The 20,703-nt window shown below is 37.2% G+C and overlaps 1 protein-coding gene across 3 annotated transcripts in view; it reads right to left on the bottom strand.

The window, feature by feature from the left end:
- Nucleotides 1-353: 353 nt before the first annotated feature.
- dpysl2b (dihydropyrimidinase like 2b) overlaps nt 354-20,703 on the bottom strand; it is a 64,547-nt gene continuing 44,197 nt past the window's right edge. For 2 of the 3 annotated variants that reach the window (XM_022685303.2, XM_022685304.2), the window contains 9 exons: nt 18,698-18,778; nt 18,232-18,300; nt 17,101-17,221; nt 14,544-14,700; nt 12,881-13,022; nt 12,428-12,598; nt 8,072-8,251; nt 6,572-6,737; nt 354-5,735 (listed from right to left, as the gene is read on the bottom strand). In XM_022685303.2, the coding sequence (XP_022541024.1) occupies nt 5,644-5,735; nt 6,572-6,737; nt 8,072-8,251; nt 12,428-12,598; nt 12,881-13,022; nt 14,544-14,700; nt 17,101-17,221; nt 18,232-18,300; nt 18,698-18,778 (1,179 nt within the window). In that variant the 3' untranslated portion in view covers nt 354-5,643. The remainder of the gene's footprint in view (nt 5,736-6,571; nt 6,738-8,071; nt 8,252-12,427; nt 12,599-12,880; nt 13,023-14,543; nt 14,701-17,100; nt 17,222-18,231; nt 18,301-18,697; nt 18,779-20,703) is intronic. The other variant, XR_007427427.1, reaches the window with a different exon arrangement.

Raw genomic sequence — 20,703 nt, forward strand, 5'->3', positions numbered from 1 at the left:
CAATCCTGAACCTTTTTTCTTCAGTTACAACAGTAACTTAAATATTCCAACATTTTGTTTATAGAATATTCCATGAAAGGTCCATCACTTCAACTTTTTTTTGCAACAAGTTAATCTTTTGGGAATGTTAAGTTAGAAATTTCTCAAAGCACTCAAACCTATATTTCTTATTATAAGAAAAGGTCTCCAGAAACATCTGCATATATAGTGCACTTATAAGTAATATTATAAGTGAATTGAATTAATAGTATTAAAGTACAGATTTAGGCCTGGAGGTGCTAATATGGGCATGAGGTAGAAAAAGCCAAGTATAATAGCTTATTTCTGTTTTAATAAAAAAAGAGAAAGAGAGATTAGCTGTAGGATGGGTTTATTAAATGAGAACCAGACTGCACGAAAAATAATAATAATAAAAAAAAAACAACATAAAAGTGCAGATTTGAGCCTTGGTCCACCAGGGTCGCTCAGGTTCCATCAGAGACTTACAGAGAGGCACACTTGATCCAGCGTGAGACGATTTTCACTACACTACAACTACACTATACATCATACACGGTCCACTCTCATCATAACCAATTAGTTCAGCCCTTCAGGAACTCCACACTGAAGCAGTCCCCACAATGTGTTAAATACGGGTGATTTAAATGTGTAATAGATCACATATAAAGAAAATATATTACATCAGCCCAGGTTAGGAGATGCTGTGCTGTTGTAATACATTTTATTTCAGTGATAGGTCATTTAGGTCCAGAAAATAAAAATGCCTGTGCAGCTCTGTTGCAGCTCTGGATGGCTCTACTGCACCTAATGTTGGTTCTGCTGCTGCATGAGCGGCTCTGCTGTTGCCTGAGAGGTCTTAGAGCAGCTCAGCTTGGCTCTGCTGATTTGTGAGAAGTTCTAGAGCAGCTCAGCCTGGCTCTGTTGATGTCTGGGCAGTTCTATAGAAGCTCAGCTTGGTTCTGTTTATGTCTGGGCAGTTCTAGAGCAGCTCAGCTTGGTTCTGTTTATGTCTGGGCAGTTCTAGAGCAGCTCAGCTTGGTTCTGTTTATGTCTGGGCAGTTCTAGAGCAGCTCAGCTTGGCTCTGCTGCTTCCTGTGCAGTTCTAGAGCAGCCCAGCTTGGTTCTGTGGATGTCTGGGCAGTTCTAGAGCAGCTCAGCTTGGCTGTGTTTATGTTTGGGCAGATCCAGAGCAGCTCAGCTTGGTTCTGTTGATGTCTGGGCAGTTCTAGAGCAGCTCAGCTTGGCTCTGCTGCTTCCTGTGCAGTTCTAGAGCAGCCCAGCTTGGCTCTGTTGATGTCTGGGCTGTTCTATAGCAGCTCAGCTTGGCTGTGTTTATGTTTGGGCAGATCCAGAGCAGCTCAGCTTGGTTCTGTTGATGTCTGGGCAGTTCTAGAGCAGCTCAGCTTGGCTCTGCTGCTTCCTGGGCAGTTCTAGAGCAGCTCAGCTTGGCTCTGTTGATGTCTGGGCTGTTCTATAGCAGGTCAGCTAAGCTGTGTTTATGTTTGGGCAGATCCAGAGCAGCTCAGCTTGGTTCTGTTGATGTACGGGCAGTTCTAGAGCAGCTCAGCTTGGCTCTGCTGCTGCCTAAGTGGCTCTGCTGCCACCCAGGTAAACTCTGCCTAAGCGACTAAAGCCGACTAGCGACTAGGCAGCTCTACTGCAGCTCAAGTTGGTTCTGCTTCCACCTGAGTAACTCTACTACAGCTCAGCTTGAGCAGATATGCAATCAGGTCAACTTTGCTTCTGCCTGAGCGGCTCTGCTGCAGCTCAGCTTGGCTCTGTTAATGTCTGGGCAGTTCTAGAGCAGCTCAGCTTGGCTCTGTTAATGTCTGGGCAGTTCTAGAGCAGCTCAGCTTGGCTCTGCTGCTTCCTGGGTAGTTCTAGAGCAGCTCAACTTGGTTCTGCTGTTGTCTGGGCAAGATTTGAGCAGCTTAGCTTGACTTTGTTGATGTCTGGGCAGTTCTTGAGCAGCTCAACTTGGCTCTGCTGCTGCCTAATTCAACTCTGCTGCTGCCTGAGCGGCTCAAGTCAGCTTAGCTGCCTCCTAGACAGCTCTGCTGCCACTCTGTTAACTCTGCTACTACCTGAGCAGCTCTGCTGCAGCTTATGTTGTATCTGCTTCTACCTAGGTATCTTTGCTACAGCTCAGCTTGTCCCTGCTGCCACTCAAGTCGGTTTTGCTGCCACCTGAGTGACTCTACAGCAGCTCAAGATGGCTCTGTTGCCTCCTAGGCAGCTCTGCTGCTGCTCAAGTTGGTTGTGCTGACACCTGAGTAACTCTACTACAGCTCAGCTTGGCTCTACTGCTGCCTGAAAAGATCTGCTGCCACTCAGGTCAACTCTGCTGCTGTCTGAGCTGCTTTGCTTCAGCAAGTTCTGTTGCCACCCAAGTGAATCTACTGTGCTTCAGCTTGGCTCTGCTGTTACCAAGGCAGATCTGATGGTTCAAGATGGCTCTGCTGCCACTCAGTTTGGGTCTGTTGCAGCTCTGGTTGGGTCTGCTGCCACTCAGGTTGAAACAAAATCCTGGGGTGGATTCTTACTTTCTAGACCTTCAGTATATCACCCACTCAAAACGATACATCTAGATCAATAAATCTGAATCCAGAAAACTGCTCAGCGACACGTGAGTATTTCACCCAGGAGCTCCTTAAGTTAATCAACAAGCATTTCAATAAGTCCCTTATTTTATTCAGTTCAAATCAGTGCGATCACATTGATTACATATCATATCATCATTGCACTACATCACTAACATCGACACTACACCCCCCACCCCCCCCCCACCCCCCCCACCCCCGCTGACAATGGCACTGCAATAGAATCTCAAGCGAGAGCACTGTGAAAAGGGGTCGGGGAGAAGAATCTGGCACCTTTGCATCGGTTTACTTCGGCTATTTTACATCTATAGCCTTTTTTCAGCAATAATAATAATAACAAAAAAAAATCAATAATACAAAAAATTAAAATGGACTAAAAAATGATCAGTACACTTCTGTGAATTTAGGCACAAGCATAAAGCTAGGGTTAGTGTAAAAACATAAAAGACGAGAGACACTCATTCACCCGTTTTCTTCAGCGTAAACATGCCTTATCCATATTTATATTCATATTCACCAATAGCGCGGTCATCTTTGCATTAGACACAGGCAGGCAGTACTTATACATTGTATATGCAAACATTTAGGTTTTAAAAACGTCTGTAACACTTCTGTAAATGGTTTTAGCTTTTAATCCTATTTGTATTAATATCAGACATTTTACCAATTTAACTTCAAGTTTGTTTTACACATTATAGTTAAAATTTTCTGCTAGTAAAAACAAGTAAAAGTCCATTCCTTATATAAAAAAAAAACATTTTTTTACAAGTAAAAGGTACTTTTTGGCACACATTTCATTCCTAATATCAAAAAATAAGAATTACCCATCTGATGAAGGTGTTGATGCATTAGTTTTAATTAGTAATTTCTACTGATTGTAATACTTTTTTGAGATTTAAAATTTAAAAAATCCTTTTTTTGTATAGATTCAAAAACAGAATTTCACAAGTAAATCAATTTTTCTATTAGAAATTAAACTTTTACTTGCAGAAACAAGACAAAATAAGCCACATATCATTGAACATATCCTTATTATACTGTGATGCATCTAAAACATGTTACAAGAAATGTGTTTAAAACCTGAACATCTGGATTTACAACGTACTGAAGCCATTAAAGCCCAAAACACACCAACACTGACTCTAATCGCTGCTGATTTTACAGGAGTGGCAGAAGCCACGCACTTCCTCTTCTCACCTCCCTACTTCCTGTGGGACACATCAAAGCCCATTCGTCCTTCATTTCTGTATCTCCTCCCACCTTCACCTTCCTAACTTCCTTTTCCTGTGCTGCAGAGTCGCCAGCCACTGTGTCTAACTCTCTCACTACAGCCTTTATAACACACCTTGACAGGACAACAACTTCACTGCAGTATTGCTAGAAAGCCAATTCAGTTATTACTAGAATCACTGCAGTATTATTAGAAAGCCAATGCAATTATTACTAGAATCACTGCAGTATTACTAGAAAGCCAATGCAATTATTACTATTATCACTGCAGTATTTCTAGAAAGCCAATGCAATTGTTACTAGAATCACTGCAGTAGTACTAGAAAGTCAATGCAATTGTTACTAGAATCTCTGCAGTATTACTAGAAAGTCAATGCAATTATTACTAGAATCACTGCAGCATTACTAGAAAGCCAATGAAATTACTAGAATCACTGCAGTATTAATAGAAATACAATTCAATTATTACTAGAATCACTGCAGTATTACTAGAAAGACAATGAAATCATTACTAGAACCACTGCAGTATTACTAGAAAGCTAATGAAATAATTATTAAATCACTGCAGTATTACTAGAAAGCAAATTAAATTATTACTAGAATCACTGCAGTATTAATAGAAAGACAATGAAATCATTATTAGAATTAGCCAGTGCAATCATTACTAGAATCAATGCAGTATTACTAGAAAGACAACACAATCATAACTAGAATTACTGCAGTATTACTAAAAAGCAATGCAATCATTACTAGAATCACTGCAGTATTTCTAGAAAGACAATGCAATTATTTTTAGAATCACTGCAGTATTTCTAGAAAGACAATGCAATTATTTTTAGAATCACTGCAGTATTACTAGAAAGCCAAGGCAATTGTAACTAGAATCACTGCAGTATTTCTAGAAAGACAATTCAATTATTTTTAGAATCACTGCAGTATTACTAGAAAGCCAAGGCAATTGTTACTAGAATCACTGCAGTATTTTTAGAAAGCCATTTCAATTATTACTAGCTCTGATATATCAACCAACAAACAACCAACAGACGCCTGTGACAGCTAATTGTGCATTCTCTCTCTCTGACTCTGGCTGCTGATGCCGAAGCAGAACACAGTGTTCAACTATCTCAAATTTGCGATCCTCAAGCCACAGTGTGAGGGCTATTGGCTAATTTCCCTATGAATATTCAGATTGACTCCTTTTTTTCCTTTTCGACACTCATTTATAAACACTCACTCATAAACACTCACTCATAAACACACAACGACACAAGACAATGTTCAGGCCACTGGAAGTGCTCAAACCTAGGACTCTCCTTTTACCCCAGTTAACCGTGTTAAATTAAGAAAAACAATAACAGCTCTGCCTAATCTAACTGGACCCCTCCAAACATAAAAACCAAAAGACAAAAAACAAAAAAAAGTTAAATATAAAAATAATAAAATGACACAATGACACATGGTAGGTAGAAAGTACAGTATAAAAACACTAAATCATACAATCAGAGGTGCTCAAACATGGAGTGTTAATTTTCTTTCCTTTTTATCTTCACATGAGGCAAATACTTCGTTTTTTTTCTCTAGATTTCTCCTCTATGGGAGGGTGCGGGTTTGGGTGGAGGGGAATAGGGGGAGGAGAGAGGGGGGGATGTGGATGGCGGTAGAGAGATGTTACGGGGTTGACAGGGTTTTGGGGAGTGGAGAGTCTGAGGCACTCGAGACGGTTCGGCTCAAGGCGTGGTGTGAATAACTCGTCTCCACTCGCGGGCGTCCCTCGCCCTGCTGCCCCCGAATCTCCTGCAGACGGACCACAGGTCTAGCCCAGGCTGGTGATGTTAGCTCTGCCACCAGGGGGCGCCACGATGCGCTGAGTGTTGCGGCGCGGGATGTTGTCGTCAACTTGAGCACCTGAGAGTTAAAAAAAAACAGTGTAAAAAAACGCTTACACGCCATAAGCCCTATAATTAGGATATTAATCATAAGGATTAGTTTCTCAGGGGGACGTCTATGAAAACCAGAGAGTTTTTAGGCTTTTTTTCTCAGTCACATGACATTATCGCGTTCAGTAGCTCCTCCATTTCCACTCGCTGTTGTGTTTTTAATGTGGATCTCCATGGAAAAGCGTAATTAAGGTGTGCGGCGGTGGACAAATAGCAATTTCATTAAACCCGAGGAGACGAAACTCAGAGATGTGCATCAGGACGGGACTAAAATTACTGGAGGACCAAGGAGTTCAGAGAAAAACAGTAGATAATTCAGCCTGTAATTTTCTCAGAGGATGAGGTCTGAGAAAAGCACATACATGGATGTTCTGGACGGGAAGAAAATCACAGAGGATAAAAACCCCCATAAAAGAGAAAATTACCCCAGAACTGCCTAAGAAACTAATCCCGTCCAAATAGGGCTTTTGATACATAATTATATATCTGACTGGTTGAGCCACATTTAATGTCTATATGTGTCTACAAGTGGATAAACTAGTTTACAGGCATACAACCATTTTTAAAATGCTGCAAAGTACAATACAACCTCCAAAAAAGTAATGTACACACAGACACTATACAGACTTTTCTACATGGACTAAGCTATTTTTTTTTACTGATCTATTGGCAAGCTATTAACCGTGCACCGTCCAGCTTGATTTAGAGGGCGTGTTAGTATGTCTTTGCTATCGTAACGATGGGAAAAGTACACCTTGTGGGGCTAGTATGCAGTGTTTTAACAGTTTTAACTCCAGAACTCACCGGACAGGCTGAAGCCAGACTGGTGCAGGTTGCGGACGGGCTGAGAGGCCTGCTTGGCTGGAGATGTTTTGGCAGAAGAAGCAGGTGTTACAGCCTTAGGGGTCACAGATACCTCACAGACCGGCCCGTCATAAAGACCCCGCGGGACCCCCCTCAACTCAGCCAGCTGGAGAACACAGAGAGAAATACATAAAAACATATGATTACTGAAGACAACACAATACAGTGCATTCTTTTTCATATCTAAAGCTAAAGCTGATCAAAATAAATGACCAAAAAAAAAAAAAATCATTAGTTCAATAATTCTGTAATGCAATGCAAATGTATGCATCTCTAAAATATAGACTTAAAAAAGATTCAGATTCTGTAATCAAATGCTGTAATTTCTGATTCTTTTTCTCAAAGAGATCCCAATATTAAGTGATTGATAAAAAAATAATATAAACAGCTTGTGAAAACATTTGTTTTTTTAAAAGTATCTATATCCCAGATTTTTGCATATTTATTACAATAAATATGTCACCCCTGGTCCCAAACTACGGTACCCAGAATGCACCACACACTGACTTCACTCTTTCACACGTCACTGCATATATCACCACCAGGAAGTCAATCACTGGAATATTGAACACACCTGTTTTCCACCATATATATATATATATATATATATACACACACACAGTGTTTATGTAGCCTGTGTTACCCTCCCATTTATAACTTGTTTACCTTTTTTTTTAACCATTCACCTCAATTTCTGCCTGATATCTCCTGCCTGTGTATGACCTCTGAACTGTATCTTAAATATGGTATGCTTGCTCCCCAATTATTGCTGTTTACTGGTATTAAACTGGCTTGTTTTGACTTCTCTTTTGCAATTGGCTTTATTTATTAATCAAGTATTTGTCCAGAGTTATGTGCAGCCATGCCGGAATAATATAATGGTGACATTAAGGATATTTTATGTCATGAGTTAAACACTTATGCATCTACAGATTTATAGGGCTTCTAAAGAAGAAAGGTATATAATCATATTCTGTTACAAATGAATATCCTTAATATCCTAGAAATGTTTATGTAAAAAGTGTTTCTAAAGAAATTAAAATTAATTATTTAATAAAAATTGAACTAAATTACATACAGTACCATTTAAAGGTTTCTCATTCAATGTGTTTGATACTAAAGACATTAAAGCTATATATTTTATTTTATTTAGTCTTTGAGGACAGATCTGCAGACTCAGTTATATCACCTCAAATCACCATCTCAGATTATCAGGTTTAGATCATGGGATTAATGTGGAGGAATAGCACTTTTTTACCGTTTACTATGAAATTCTATATGTGTCCCTTAATTGTTTTCATGTCTTTAATAATATTTTACTATCTAGAAAATTAATTAAATTAAGAAATAAAGCAAAAAAAAACATTGATTAAGAACTTTAGACTGATACTGTATAACTAGTTTAAAATGAAGCGTTTAAAAGGTGCATGTTGTCGTTACCCTGCTGCGGGCCTTTATCCTCTTGTAGACGTAGTCGGGGAAGGGTTTCCGCGGTACGTAGCGTCCTGAGCCCTCTGTGGTGTGGAGGGTTCCCTCCTCCAGCACGATCTTACCCTGGCTGATCACCACCAGCGGCGCCCCGCGCACCTCCATCCCCTCAAAGATATTATACTCCACCGCCTGCACACCACACACCATCATTAACTGCAGCCCAGTTACATTAAAAACATACCTTCTAATTAATGCAGTCAGCTTAACAGGCAACTGACAATACCTACACAATACTGGAAAAGAAAAGCTACTGTACAGCTCTGGAAAAAGGTAAGAGATCACTTCAGTTTCTGAACCAGTTTCTCTGATTTTGCTATTTTTAGGTTTATGTTTGAGTAAAATGAACATTGTTGTTTTATTCTATAAACTACAGACAACATTTCTCACAAATTCCAAATAAAAATATTGCCATTTAGAGCATTTATTTGCAGAAATTGAGAAATGGCTGAAATAACAAAAAAAGATGCATAACTTTTAGACCTCAAATAATGCAAAGAAAACAAGTTCAAGCTTTATAAACTCAAAAATCAATATTTGGTGGAATAACCCTGGTTTTAATCACAGTTAAAATCATGTTCTCCTCCACCAGTCTTACACACTGCTTTTGGATAACTTAATGCCTTTACTCCTGGTGCACAAATTCAAGCAGTTCAGCTTCATTGGTTTGATGGTTTGTGATCATCCATCTTCCTCTTGATTATATTCCAGGGATTTTTAATTTGATAAAATCAAAGAAACTCATAATTTTTTCAAGTGGTTACTTATTTTTTTCTAGAGCTGTATACTAGACAATTAGCTCATGTTAAATGGCAAACATGTGTTTTGATATGATAATGTGACTTTAGAACTTTCAATTAGATTGTTGTCTCTTATGCAGTGAACAGTTTTCAGTGCATTTAAAAATGTGAACAAAAATATATATATATAAATTAAAAAGTGTTGTTTTGAACTCCAAAATGTGTAAAAAAAACAAAAAAAAAGTGCAGAAAGAGTGTCGGAGATTTGAGGTTATACCCTCAGTGTGTTTACAATTAGAAAAAAAACTGTAATGTTATGGCTGTTAATTTGTGTATATTTTAAGAGAAATTATCAGTTACTACAGTTACTATATATTCACTAAATACAGGTTATATCCCAGAGTAACTTACAATACACACACACACACACACACATATATATATATATATATATATATATATATATATATATATACACACAAACATTTCTGGACACCCCTTCTTAATGAATGCTCCATTCAGAGCCACTTTAAGTTGCACCCATTGCTGACACAGACGTGCAAATGTACACACACACACACACACCTATACATATGTGGCTTGCCAATAGAAACATGGAACCTCTGGAGCAGAGGTTCCATGGCACCATGGCTACTGCAGTGAACTGCGTTCACTTGTCCCAACACTTCAGAGTCTATTGAGAATATATTGTATTTTAACGATTTTGGTTAACTGGCTGATTTGATGTGATCAAAGAAACCGGAGAATGTGTTTAAACGTGTAGAACATTCACTAAAATGAGCTCAGAGGGCAGACAGCTGGGCTTTTGGGAGCTTTATAGAGTATAAAGGGAAATATGACATCATCATATCATCTTGTTCACTGTTAAACAGGCGTGAGCGGTTTTGTTGGTTATTTGAAACTAGCAATTTCTCTAAAGCCGCTTCCTGAAGGGATCCTACACCGAGCTCCGCGGCTCAGAGTGTAATCTTTATTTTTCCGTCTGAACACTTTATGATGTGATATTATGTGGAAGCAGCTCATCCTGTCCAACCTAGCGTCCACGCAATATCATTTCATAAAATATAAAGATTCAGGGGTGATTTTGCTATTAATATGTTTATGTTTGAGTAAAATGAACATTGTGGTTTTATTCTATAAACTACAGACAACATTTCTCCCAAATTCCAAATAAAAATATCACAATTTAGAGCATTTATTTGAAGAAAAAAGATGCAGAGCTTTTTTAGACCTTAAATAATGCAAAGAAAACAAGTTCATATTCATAACATTTTCAGAGTTCAGAAATCAATATTAGGTGGAATAACCCTGGTTTTTAATCACAGTTTTTTTTTTCATGCATCTTGGCATCATGTTCTCCTCCGCCAGTCTTACACACTGCTTTTGGATAACTTTAAGCAGTGAAATTTCAAGCATTTTAGATTGGTTTGATGGCTTGTGATCATCCATCTTCCTCTTGATTACATTCCGGAGGTTTTTTTAATTTGGCAAAATCAAAGAAACTCATTTTAATGGTTTTGAGTAAACTCTGGTTAAATGACAAAAGTAGTAAAAAAAAGTATTGGGACACCTGTTTTATAAATTGTGTATAAAATTATATATTTTTAACAGTTCTAAATAAAGCATTATTCAGATTTCATTACAGGAAGATGGAAAGAATATATTCTGCTTTGTCTAACTGACCTTTATACACATGTGTAACTAATTATGTAATCTTTATAACTGTACTTAATCTGTACTAATGTGTTCTTCACCAGTAGCTACACTGTTATTACATGGTTGTTAATGTGTAACTACACAGTTATTACAGACACTTATTATAAAGTGTTTTAAAAAAATATATGAAAACGAACATTCTCTCTCTCACACACACATACATAGAAACACACACACACACAGTACACACAGCCAGCACACATAACCAGTTATAGCTGCTAACAATCAGCAGAGTTATGATCCAACACTCAGGCAGCCTTGAACGATGACATCACTCCCATGAGTCAGAGCCCCACACCCAAGCCCTGGTGAACAACACGACCAATCATCTCCGTTCACCAACAAAACCCCCTCCATAAAAAGACGGCTCTGGCCACCAGTCAGCAGAGGGATGCCTTATTAGGGTGTAAAATTGATGACGTTATTAAATACCAGTACACTGTGTTTCTACACAACTCTATAGAATATCCTCCTGTTAGCAGAAACGGTTCTCCTCTGGGGCTGAGGGAGAACCAGATGTTCTATAGGAACCAGACGTTCTATAAAAACAAGGCATTCTGTAGGAACCAGGTGTTCTACAGGAACCAGGCATCCTGTAGGAACCAGGTGTTATATAGGAACCAGGCATCCTGTAGGAACCAGGTGTTATATAGGAACCAGGCATCCTGTAGGAACCAGGTGTTATATAGGAACCAGGCATCCTGTAGGAACCAGGTGTTATATAGGAACCAGGCATCCTGTAGGAACCAGGTGTTATATAGAAACCAGAAGTTCTGTAGGATCCAGACTTTCATTAGAAACCAGGTGTTCTATAGGAACCAGGCATCCTGTAGGAACCTGGTTTTCTATAGGAACCAGGCATCCTGTAGGAACCAGGTGTTATATAGGAACCAGGCATTCTGTAGGAACCAGGTGTTATATAGAAACCAGACTTTCTGTAGGAACCAGATGTTCTAAAGGAACCAGAAGTTCTGTAGGATCCAGACTTTCATTAGCAACCAGGCGTTCTATAGGAACCAGGCACCAGAAGTTCTGTAGGAACCAGATGTCCTGTAGGAACCATACGTTCTATAAGATCTAGACATTCTATAGGATGCATATGTTCTATAGGATCCAGACATTCTATAGGATCCAGAAGTTTTATAGGAACCAACCGTTCTATAGGAACCAGATGTTCTGTAGGAACCAGATGATCTATAGGATCAAGATGTTCTTTAGGAACAGGCATTCTGTAGGAACCAGGTGGTCTGTAGGAACCAGGCATCCTGTAGAAACCAGACGTTCTATAGGATCCAGATGTTCTTCAGGAACCAGATGTTCTGTAGGAACCAGATGTTTTACAGGAACAGGCGTTCCATAGGAACAGAAATTCTGTAATAACCAGGTTTTCTATAGGATTCAGGCAACCTGTGGGAACCATACGTTCTCTAAGAACAGGTGTTCTGTAGGAACCAGACTTTCTGTAGTCACAAGACGTTCTATAGTAACCAGAGATTCTGTAATAACTAGGTGTTCTGTAGGAACAACCTTGCTATCTGTAGGACACAGATATTCTATAGGAACCAGGCATACTATAGGAACCACCAGGTGTTCTGTAGGAACCAGGAATTCCGTAGAAAAAGGCATTATGTACGGACCAAGTGTTCTATAGGATAAAGGCATTCTATAAAAACCAGATGTCATTTACAATCTATGCATTCTGTAGAATCTAGGCGTTCTATAGGAAGCAAATGTTCTATAGGATCTTGATGTTCTATAGGATCCAGATGTTCTATAAGATCCAAATGCTCTATAGAAACCAGGTGTTTTTGTGTGTTTTTGCTGCACTCACGGAGTTGTGGCTCTTGGCGGAGATGATTTTGGTGACGTCGGGGTCCCACAGCACCAGGTCTGCGTCTGAGCCCACAGCGATTCGGCCCTTACGGGGGTACAGGTTAAAGATCTTAGCTGCGTTTGTGCTGGTGACGGCCACAAACTGGTTCTCATCCATTTTACCAGTTACCTACGGGAAGAGCAGAGGAAGGACATAATTAATTTAATATAATATGTGCATGTGTGTGTGTGTGTGTGTGTGTATTCAGAGTGGGAAAATGCAACACAATGATCAAAACAATTTACTATATAGTGTATACAAGTATATATAGTATATAGTAAGTATATACTATGGATATAATATTAATTACTAATAATCGTACAGGGAAAAATATAATAAAAGTAATCTTTACACCCCCTGTCTTGTGTCTGCAGTGCTCTCTCTCTCTGTCTCTCTCTCTTTTTCACTCACCACACATTTATCCCAGATGATGGACATCCTCTCCTCCGCCCCGTTGGTTCCCTCAGGGATGAGGGTGAAGTCGTCTTTACCCACGGCTCTCTGCGCAGTGTTAAACGTGCAGTGCCCACTGCCAACCACCTGCAGATCACCACTGCACAAATAAAGAGAGAGAGGGATTCATACATATATTATTCTTCCTTCTATGTTTATTCTTTTAATTATTGTTAAAAAAATAATAATATTAAATGTATTTTATTTTTTAATATTATGTTTTAATAATAAAAAAACAGATTATGTATTTAGATTTTAGTTTTACTTTTAAAAATATAGTTTTATAAGTGTTAGATGAATTGAAAATAGAGAAAGAGAAAGAGAGAGACAGATGACAGAGACGAAAATAAAAACTGAAGAAAAAAATCAAGAAAAAATGACAGCAAGAAACACATAATATGATAAAGAGAGAGAGAGAATACAATATGGAAGGAGAGAAAGAGAAAGAGCAATAGAGAGAATATGATAAGGAAGGAGAAAAAGACAAAGAGCAATAGAGAGAATATAAAAGGGAAGAAGAGAAAAAGCGATACAGAGAATAAGAGAGATGGAGAGAGATAGAGAGAATATGATAGGGAAGGAGAGAAAGAGAATAAGTGATACAGAGAATATGATAGGGAAGGAGGGAAATAAAGATAGTGAGAATATGATAAATGAGAGAGCGAGAGAGAGGAGAGACAGAGAGAGAGAAAGGGAGAATATGATAGAGATGTAGAAAGAAAGTAATAGAAAGATTAGATAGATAGATAGATAGATAGATATATAGATAGATAGATAGATAGATAGAGCGAATATGATACAATTGGGGAGAGAGATAGAGAGAATATGATACAATAGGAGAGAGGGATAGAGAGAATATAATACATATGGAGAGAGAGAATAGGATAAGAAGAGAAAGAGAAATAGAGAGAATATGATACAATAGGAGAGAGAGAAGGAGAATATTATAGGGAAGGAGAGGAAGAGAGATAGAGACATATGATAGAGATGGAAAGAGAGAGGGAATATGATATAGATGGAGAAAGAGAGATAGAGAGAATATGACAGAGATGGAGAGAGAAAAAGATCTGCGAGATAGAGAAAATATGATATGAAAGGAGAGGAAGAGAGTTAGACAAAATATGACCGAGGTGGAGAGACAGAGAGAGAAAGAGAGAGATGTGGGGAGAGAGATGGAGAAAATACAATACAGAAGGAGAAAAAGAGAAAGAAGAGAGAGAAAGAGAGAATATGATACAGAGAGAAATCAATAGAGAGACAATGATATAGGAGGACAAATGTACATATAGATTGATAAATAGATAGATATAAAGATTGATGGATAGAGAGACAAAGAGAGAGAGAGAAATAATTATATATAGATATAGAGAGGCTAAATACAGAGGGAAAGTGAAAAGAGGCTGTGTGTTTATATAAACAGATCAGTAAAGAAGTTTTAGTGAGTTTTATATGTTTATATTTATATAACAGTATTTAAGGATTTAGGGATGGGTGTAGGATCCACCCAGCTCTCCTCCTCTCCTCTCCTCTCTCCTCCTCCACAGTTTCTGTTGTTTCCTCTCCTCTATTTCAGGCTCTCTGGTCTCTGGTTGGGTTTATTTGGGGCTGTGGAGGCTCTTACCAGGACAGCAGGGAGTTGAGGTAGTCGGGCGTGGTGGGGTCCGGGCTGAGGGGCGGGGACGTCACGTAAGCCGCGGCTTTGCCCCAGTTCTTGCTCCAGTAGTGCGAGCCGTCTGTGCCGACGCTGGCCGTGATTGGCTCTCCGTAGACCACGGTTCCTGCAGTGACCAATGGCGCGGTGTTATTCCGAGCGTATAATCAGCCACAGTAACAGCAGTGCAGCTCTGTATAATGTCATTTAATGGAGTTCAGCCAAACGCCGCTGAGTCACGCTGAGCTGTATGTTTAGAATGACTTCAGCGAGTCTCAGATCATAAATGTAGCCTCACTTACCAACAACTCACAACAACACACCACTGCACCACTTAAAGCAACAGTGCAGAGAAGAATCGGTACCACTTTAAAATAAGGCTTCTTTATAAAGAGTTTATAAATTGTTTACAAAGGAGTTTATTAATAGTTATAAATGGTTATAATTAGTGGCTGTCATGTATCAAATTGTGATAATGTAATTCCACATTCATTTATACTGTTAAACCTCAGATCTTACTAGATACTATTCTTACTTTGTTTTTTTTTCCATCAGTCAGCATTATGTTACATATCTGTTAATAACTTTATTTACTATACTTTACTATAATAACATTAATTTACTAAACTGGCATTCTATATTATTTAATATGATGATTAGATGTGTGTAGATGGTTATTTTTACTGTTGTTCATTTTATTTATGTGTTTATTAAGTGCTTATTAATGTTTTTTAAAGTATTTACAACTTCATTATTAACCATTAATAAACTCCTTTACGAACTATTTATAAACCATTTATAAAAGAGCTTTATTTTAAGTGGTACCAAATAATCTAATGAACACAACTGATCTCTGACCCCAGATATAGTCCATCTTCCAAGATATGCTTCTTTAATAATGTATGTGTGTGCTTCTTTAGTTTAAAGTAGGTTAATGCTAGGCTAAAATTTCTAAAAAATATTAGACATCAATCTTATTTTATCTTATTTTGCTAAATACAAGCAAAAAAATAGGTAAAACTTCACAATAAGGGTACATTAATTAACAATATTTACTTGTCAGGAGCGGCAGCAGGAGCAAGGAGAGGAGAGCGCACGCAAATGCGAGTGATTTTATGTACAAAACACACAATAAACCATAATCAAAACAAAGATCCAAATAAACACTAAGAAAACAAAGAAAAACCTACAACCTAACAGACGTAAAATGTACAAGATCTGACAAGGAGAACGGAAACACATGGACTATAAATACACGCAGACACTGACAGGAAAGACCTGGAACTAGGGGGCGGAGCTACAAATGACAAATAACTAATTATTATTTGACATTGGTTAAGACATTCTTAACCATTACAAAACCATTTAACTAATTTATTATTATTTATAACATTACGAAGCATTAAATTAAGCTTGTAAGCTTTTTTTATTAATTTCTTAATATCCTGTACCAATTTATAATTAATTTAGACATTACTATTTAACAATGTTTATTACTGTCATAATTACTGTTATTTGTGACCCTTTTTGTAAAGTGTTACCAAAAAATGTATAAGCTTTAACTATATATATATAGCAAAAATCACGCAACTTTCCCGTTAACCACGTGACCAGCTTAAAAGAAACCAAAGATGTGGGCGTGGCCAAATAATGTGCCTTTTTACTTTGAGGTGAAAAGCAACTTAAAATAGCAATGTAATAGTGGCAGTATATGCATCTTTATTAACAGCAATAGTTTTTAATATATACAGTACATAAATTCATTTTTTCTGCACTGTAGATATATTAATAATATTAATTCTAATCCATATTTTGGCAAGAACTATTCAACTAAGTAAAGAAAAAAAATACTTTAAAAAATGTTTACTTTAAGAGAAATTGTAAGAACTTTGAAAGTATCCTCAAGTGCAGTTGTCGCAAAGTTCATCAAAAATGTTATGATGAAACTGGCTCTCATCAGGAACACCCCAGAAAAGGAAGACCAAGATCTGCACAGATTTCTTTTCTGAAAACTGTTTAGTTGGGTGATTAAAGTGCTTCTGTTTGTTTACAGTAAGCTTAGATTTTCAATATTTTGTCTAAGGGTGAGTCTTCAGTGAAGTTTCTCCAGCACTAATGCTGGGTGCAGCAGCATTAGCATTATCCGCTAACTGCAGCGCTAGTGGGACGTAATTGATGCACGATAGCGCTAGACTGAGTGTTCCAGTAATCCAGAGTTAGCACTGCGGTTAGCGGCTAATGCTAATGCTGCTACACCCAGCCTTAGTGCTGGAGAAACTTCATTGAAAACTCACTCTTATAACACTGTACTTTAGTGGAGTGGCTTTACTGCTCCTTAATACCTGACTGGTAGAATTCATACAAAAGGCACACTGGATTATAAGACACACTGATGATTTTTTGGGAAATTAAAAGATTTTAGACGCCCCTTATAGTTTTAAAAATTAGAGTAATCATTTGGTAGACTCATCCCCAACAGAATTTTCCCCTGGTATAATGTTTCACTAGTAAAAGTAAAGTTTCTCACCTTTCTTCCTGGCCTGAGCGATGACATCAGAGGCGCTTTTGCTCATGACCTTGGTGATGTAAAGAGGGCAGTTGGTCTGATTGGCCACCGTCACAGAACGGTTCACAGCCTCCGCCTCCACCTGAACAGAAGATACAGTGGGGTGAAAAATGATTACTACTCTTGTTTTTGCTTTTTTGTCATACTGATATGTTCCCAATTATTAGGCAAACTTTATTATCAGACAAATATAACCTGAGTAAATATTTAAAAAAATCACTTTTTTAATGATAATTGTTATTGTATTATTGTATTAAGAAGAAAATCTATTTAAACCAATCTAGCCCTGTGTGAAATATTTTTATTTTACACAGAATTGTTTAATTCAGAAACATTGGAGGCATATCCAGCATGCAGAGCTAACGAGAGCTGTAAAGCTGCTCTATATGACAGTAAATTATAATACACTAATAGATTTTTGTATTTGAGTCTGACAAAAAAGACATGATTAATTACATGCTCTGTGAATAATTCATCTTAATAAATTTAATTTTATTTAAGATATTTTTCCCATTAATCGCTGAAATGTGCTGCTCTGTATTAAAAATTTACCAGCCCAGCCAAAAATGATTAAAAATAACACGCAAATATAAAAACAATTTTTATATTTAGATATTTGAACATATTTTTATTGAAAGTTTACTTAAAAAGTCAAAATAAAATAATATAGACCAACTAAAATAAAAGAAACTGAATGTTATTCAACATTTTAGTCAATACAGCCATTATTTTAGCATACATCCTTTTAATTTATATTTTTTGCCCTGGGGCTTTTATTATGAAGCCCACAATGACTTCAAAACTAGCCATGATGTCTAACAGCTAATTGCCAATGCTATCTGTTGTTTTCTGAAAGGAATTAATGGGTGATTTATATCATATCTGTACTGTTTGCATATATGTATCAGTAGATACAGTGTATGATATAAAACACAATATATATATATATATATATATATATATATATATATATATATATATATATATATATATATATATATATATATATAAATAAATGGTTTTGCTTGAAGCTCCCTGAAGCTCTACTGCATGATCGTTATGATAGGAAAGATTTTAATCCTGATCTATTACCTCTTCTGGGCGGCTCAGGACGTGACCCTCTGGTCCAGTGATGCCCAGCTCCAGGATCCTGCGCTGCTCCTGAAATGAGAAACAAAGAGACGATGAGGAGAAACAGAGACATAAAGATCTAAAAAGGACATGCTTGTCTTATCAATAGTGAATAAAATAATCTCACATTATTATATTGCAATATTATTACATTGTTATTTTCTGTAATAAATCTCAGTTCTCCTTTTCATTTTTCTCTATGACAAGTTTAAACAATCCACAGCCAGAAGTGTGATTTCATTAATTACCCGACATCATAAAGGAGTTTTGCTTGGGTTAGAGCTGCCAGTATAAAGTCTGAACGCTCGTTACGCAGAGTGTGTTTTGACTTAGAAGTCTCCAACAGTTTACTGCTGATGGTGTTGATGGTGTCTGAGAGTTGGACGATATTCTGGGATGCTGAACTGTTCGCTGGACTCTTTCTTACCTCAGCGATGATGTCTCCGTTCTCAGCGTGGACTTGCGCAATGGCACCCAAGTCTCGGATCCCGCTGAACACCTCGTAGATCTGCAGAAGAACAAACGTACATACTCTCAGTGTGGTTTTACACTCTTACAATTAAAATTGCACTGTCAATTACTGTTTAAAATGCTACCAATATGATTGGGAGATTGCTGGTTCGGATCCCGGTCATGCAGCTTGCCATTAGCTGCCAGAGCCCCGAGAGAGTATAATTGGCCTTGCTGTTTCTCTCTGGGTCGGTACAGTAGATGCCGTCTTTCCTGCGTCTGTGAGCTGATGTATCAGAACCGAGTCGCTGCGCTTTCCTCCGAGCGTTAGCGCTGTGATTCTACTCTGCAATGCTGACTACACATGTATCGGAGGAGGCGTGTGCTAGTCTTCTTTTCCCTCCTGGTGTTGGGGCATCACTAGTGATAGAGGGATGTACAGCTGAGTAGCAGCTGAATTTGAATGGGTGGGACAGTTGGCCAGATAAATTGGGAGAAAATGTAAAAAAAAAAAAATATATATATATATATATATATATATATATATATATATATATCACACTATATCACACAATATATCACAGTTCTCTATGATACTTCACAGCATCTGTGTTACTGAAGAGGATAAAATGCTCCTAAAATGAGCAAATATAGATTAGAAGTAAGCAATCGGAGGACGATAGCCTAGGGGAAACGACTAAACACTAATGGTGACTGGTACAAAATTGGCTGATCACTAATAAGTCATTTAATTACAAAGATGTTAGATGCAGAATTACTGCACTGTTTTTTGAGTAATTACCCTATATATATATATATATATATATATATATATATATATATATATATATATATATATATATATATATATATTTATTTTATTTTTTTTTTTACCAGATACTAATGTACTCACTAAGAACTAGAAACTTTTCATTCATTTAAGGTAAGTACTATTTGTTACCATTGTTACCAAGAGTAGAAAATGTGTACATCATTTATTATGTAAATAAAAGGTTTTAAATATATTTTACAAATTATCATTAAAATTTTACTTATTATTCATGAGAAACCAGAAGTAATAAGTAGGTTAGTACAATGTTTCTATAATTTTACAAATTAATTAGATACTTTTTCTGATTTGTTTTCTAGAAAATTGAAAATGAATTAATGATAAATACAACTTGTTGTCATAATATTTACATATCATTAATAACTTGTAACTGATCTGTTACCTCTACAATTACTGACTTGTTATTTAGTAACAAATACAAAATGGTCAATTAATTGATGTGTAAATACCATTTGCTGCCGTAATATTATTATTATATTATTACCCAATTGTTACAGAGCTACTACCTCCCCAATTACTGATGTATTAATTAGTAACAAGTAGGAAATTTATTTAATTTAATTTGTGGATAAATACAACTTGTTACCATAATATTACCATATTATTACCAACTTATTAACTTATTATCTGTAAAGTAAAGTGCTTCCCAAAATTGTTTGTGCCAGGAGCCAATGAGAACAGTGTGAGTTTTAAACTCTCCAGCACCAACCTGTCAGTGGCAACTTAATCATGCAATTTGTGTTATGATCGTGTTATTACTTTGTATCAACCACAAATAAAAAACTCACTTATTTGAATCAAAGCAACACTATGCATTCATGTTTAGATGCAAAACATAATTGAAAACAGCCAATAAACCACATTTTTTAGAGTGCAAGACACTTTTGGAGTTTTTTGGCTGGGATCCTGGTAGGCTGTATGTTAAACACAGGTGTTAAACGAGGCCTGAGCTCTTTTTGTTTATGAATGAGTCAGAAAAAGAGAGAGAGAGAGAGAAAGAGAGAGGCCTGTAATAAGCTTTTCCCAGCGTACTCTAATCCTCACTCGCTCCACACGCTGATGTAAACTGACTGAGTGTTTCTGGAAGCTTTTACTCTAAAGGAAACGCTGCGTCTCAGATGGTTCTGGGTGTA

This window comes from Astyanax mexicanus, chromosome 20, assembly GCF_023375975.1.
Source record: "Astyanax mexicanus isolate ESR-SI-001 chromosome 20, AstMex3_surface, whole genome shotgun sequence".
Lineage (NCBI taxonomy): Eukaryota > Metazoa > Chordata > Actinopteri > Characiformes > Acestrorhamphidae > Astyanax > Astyanax mexicanus.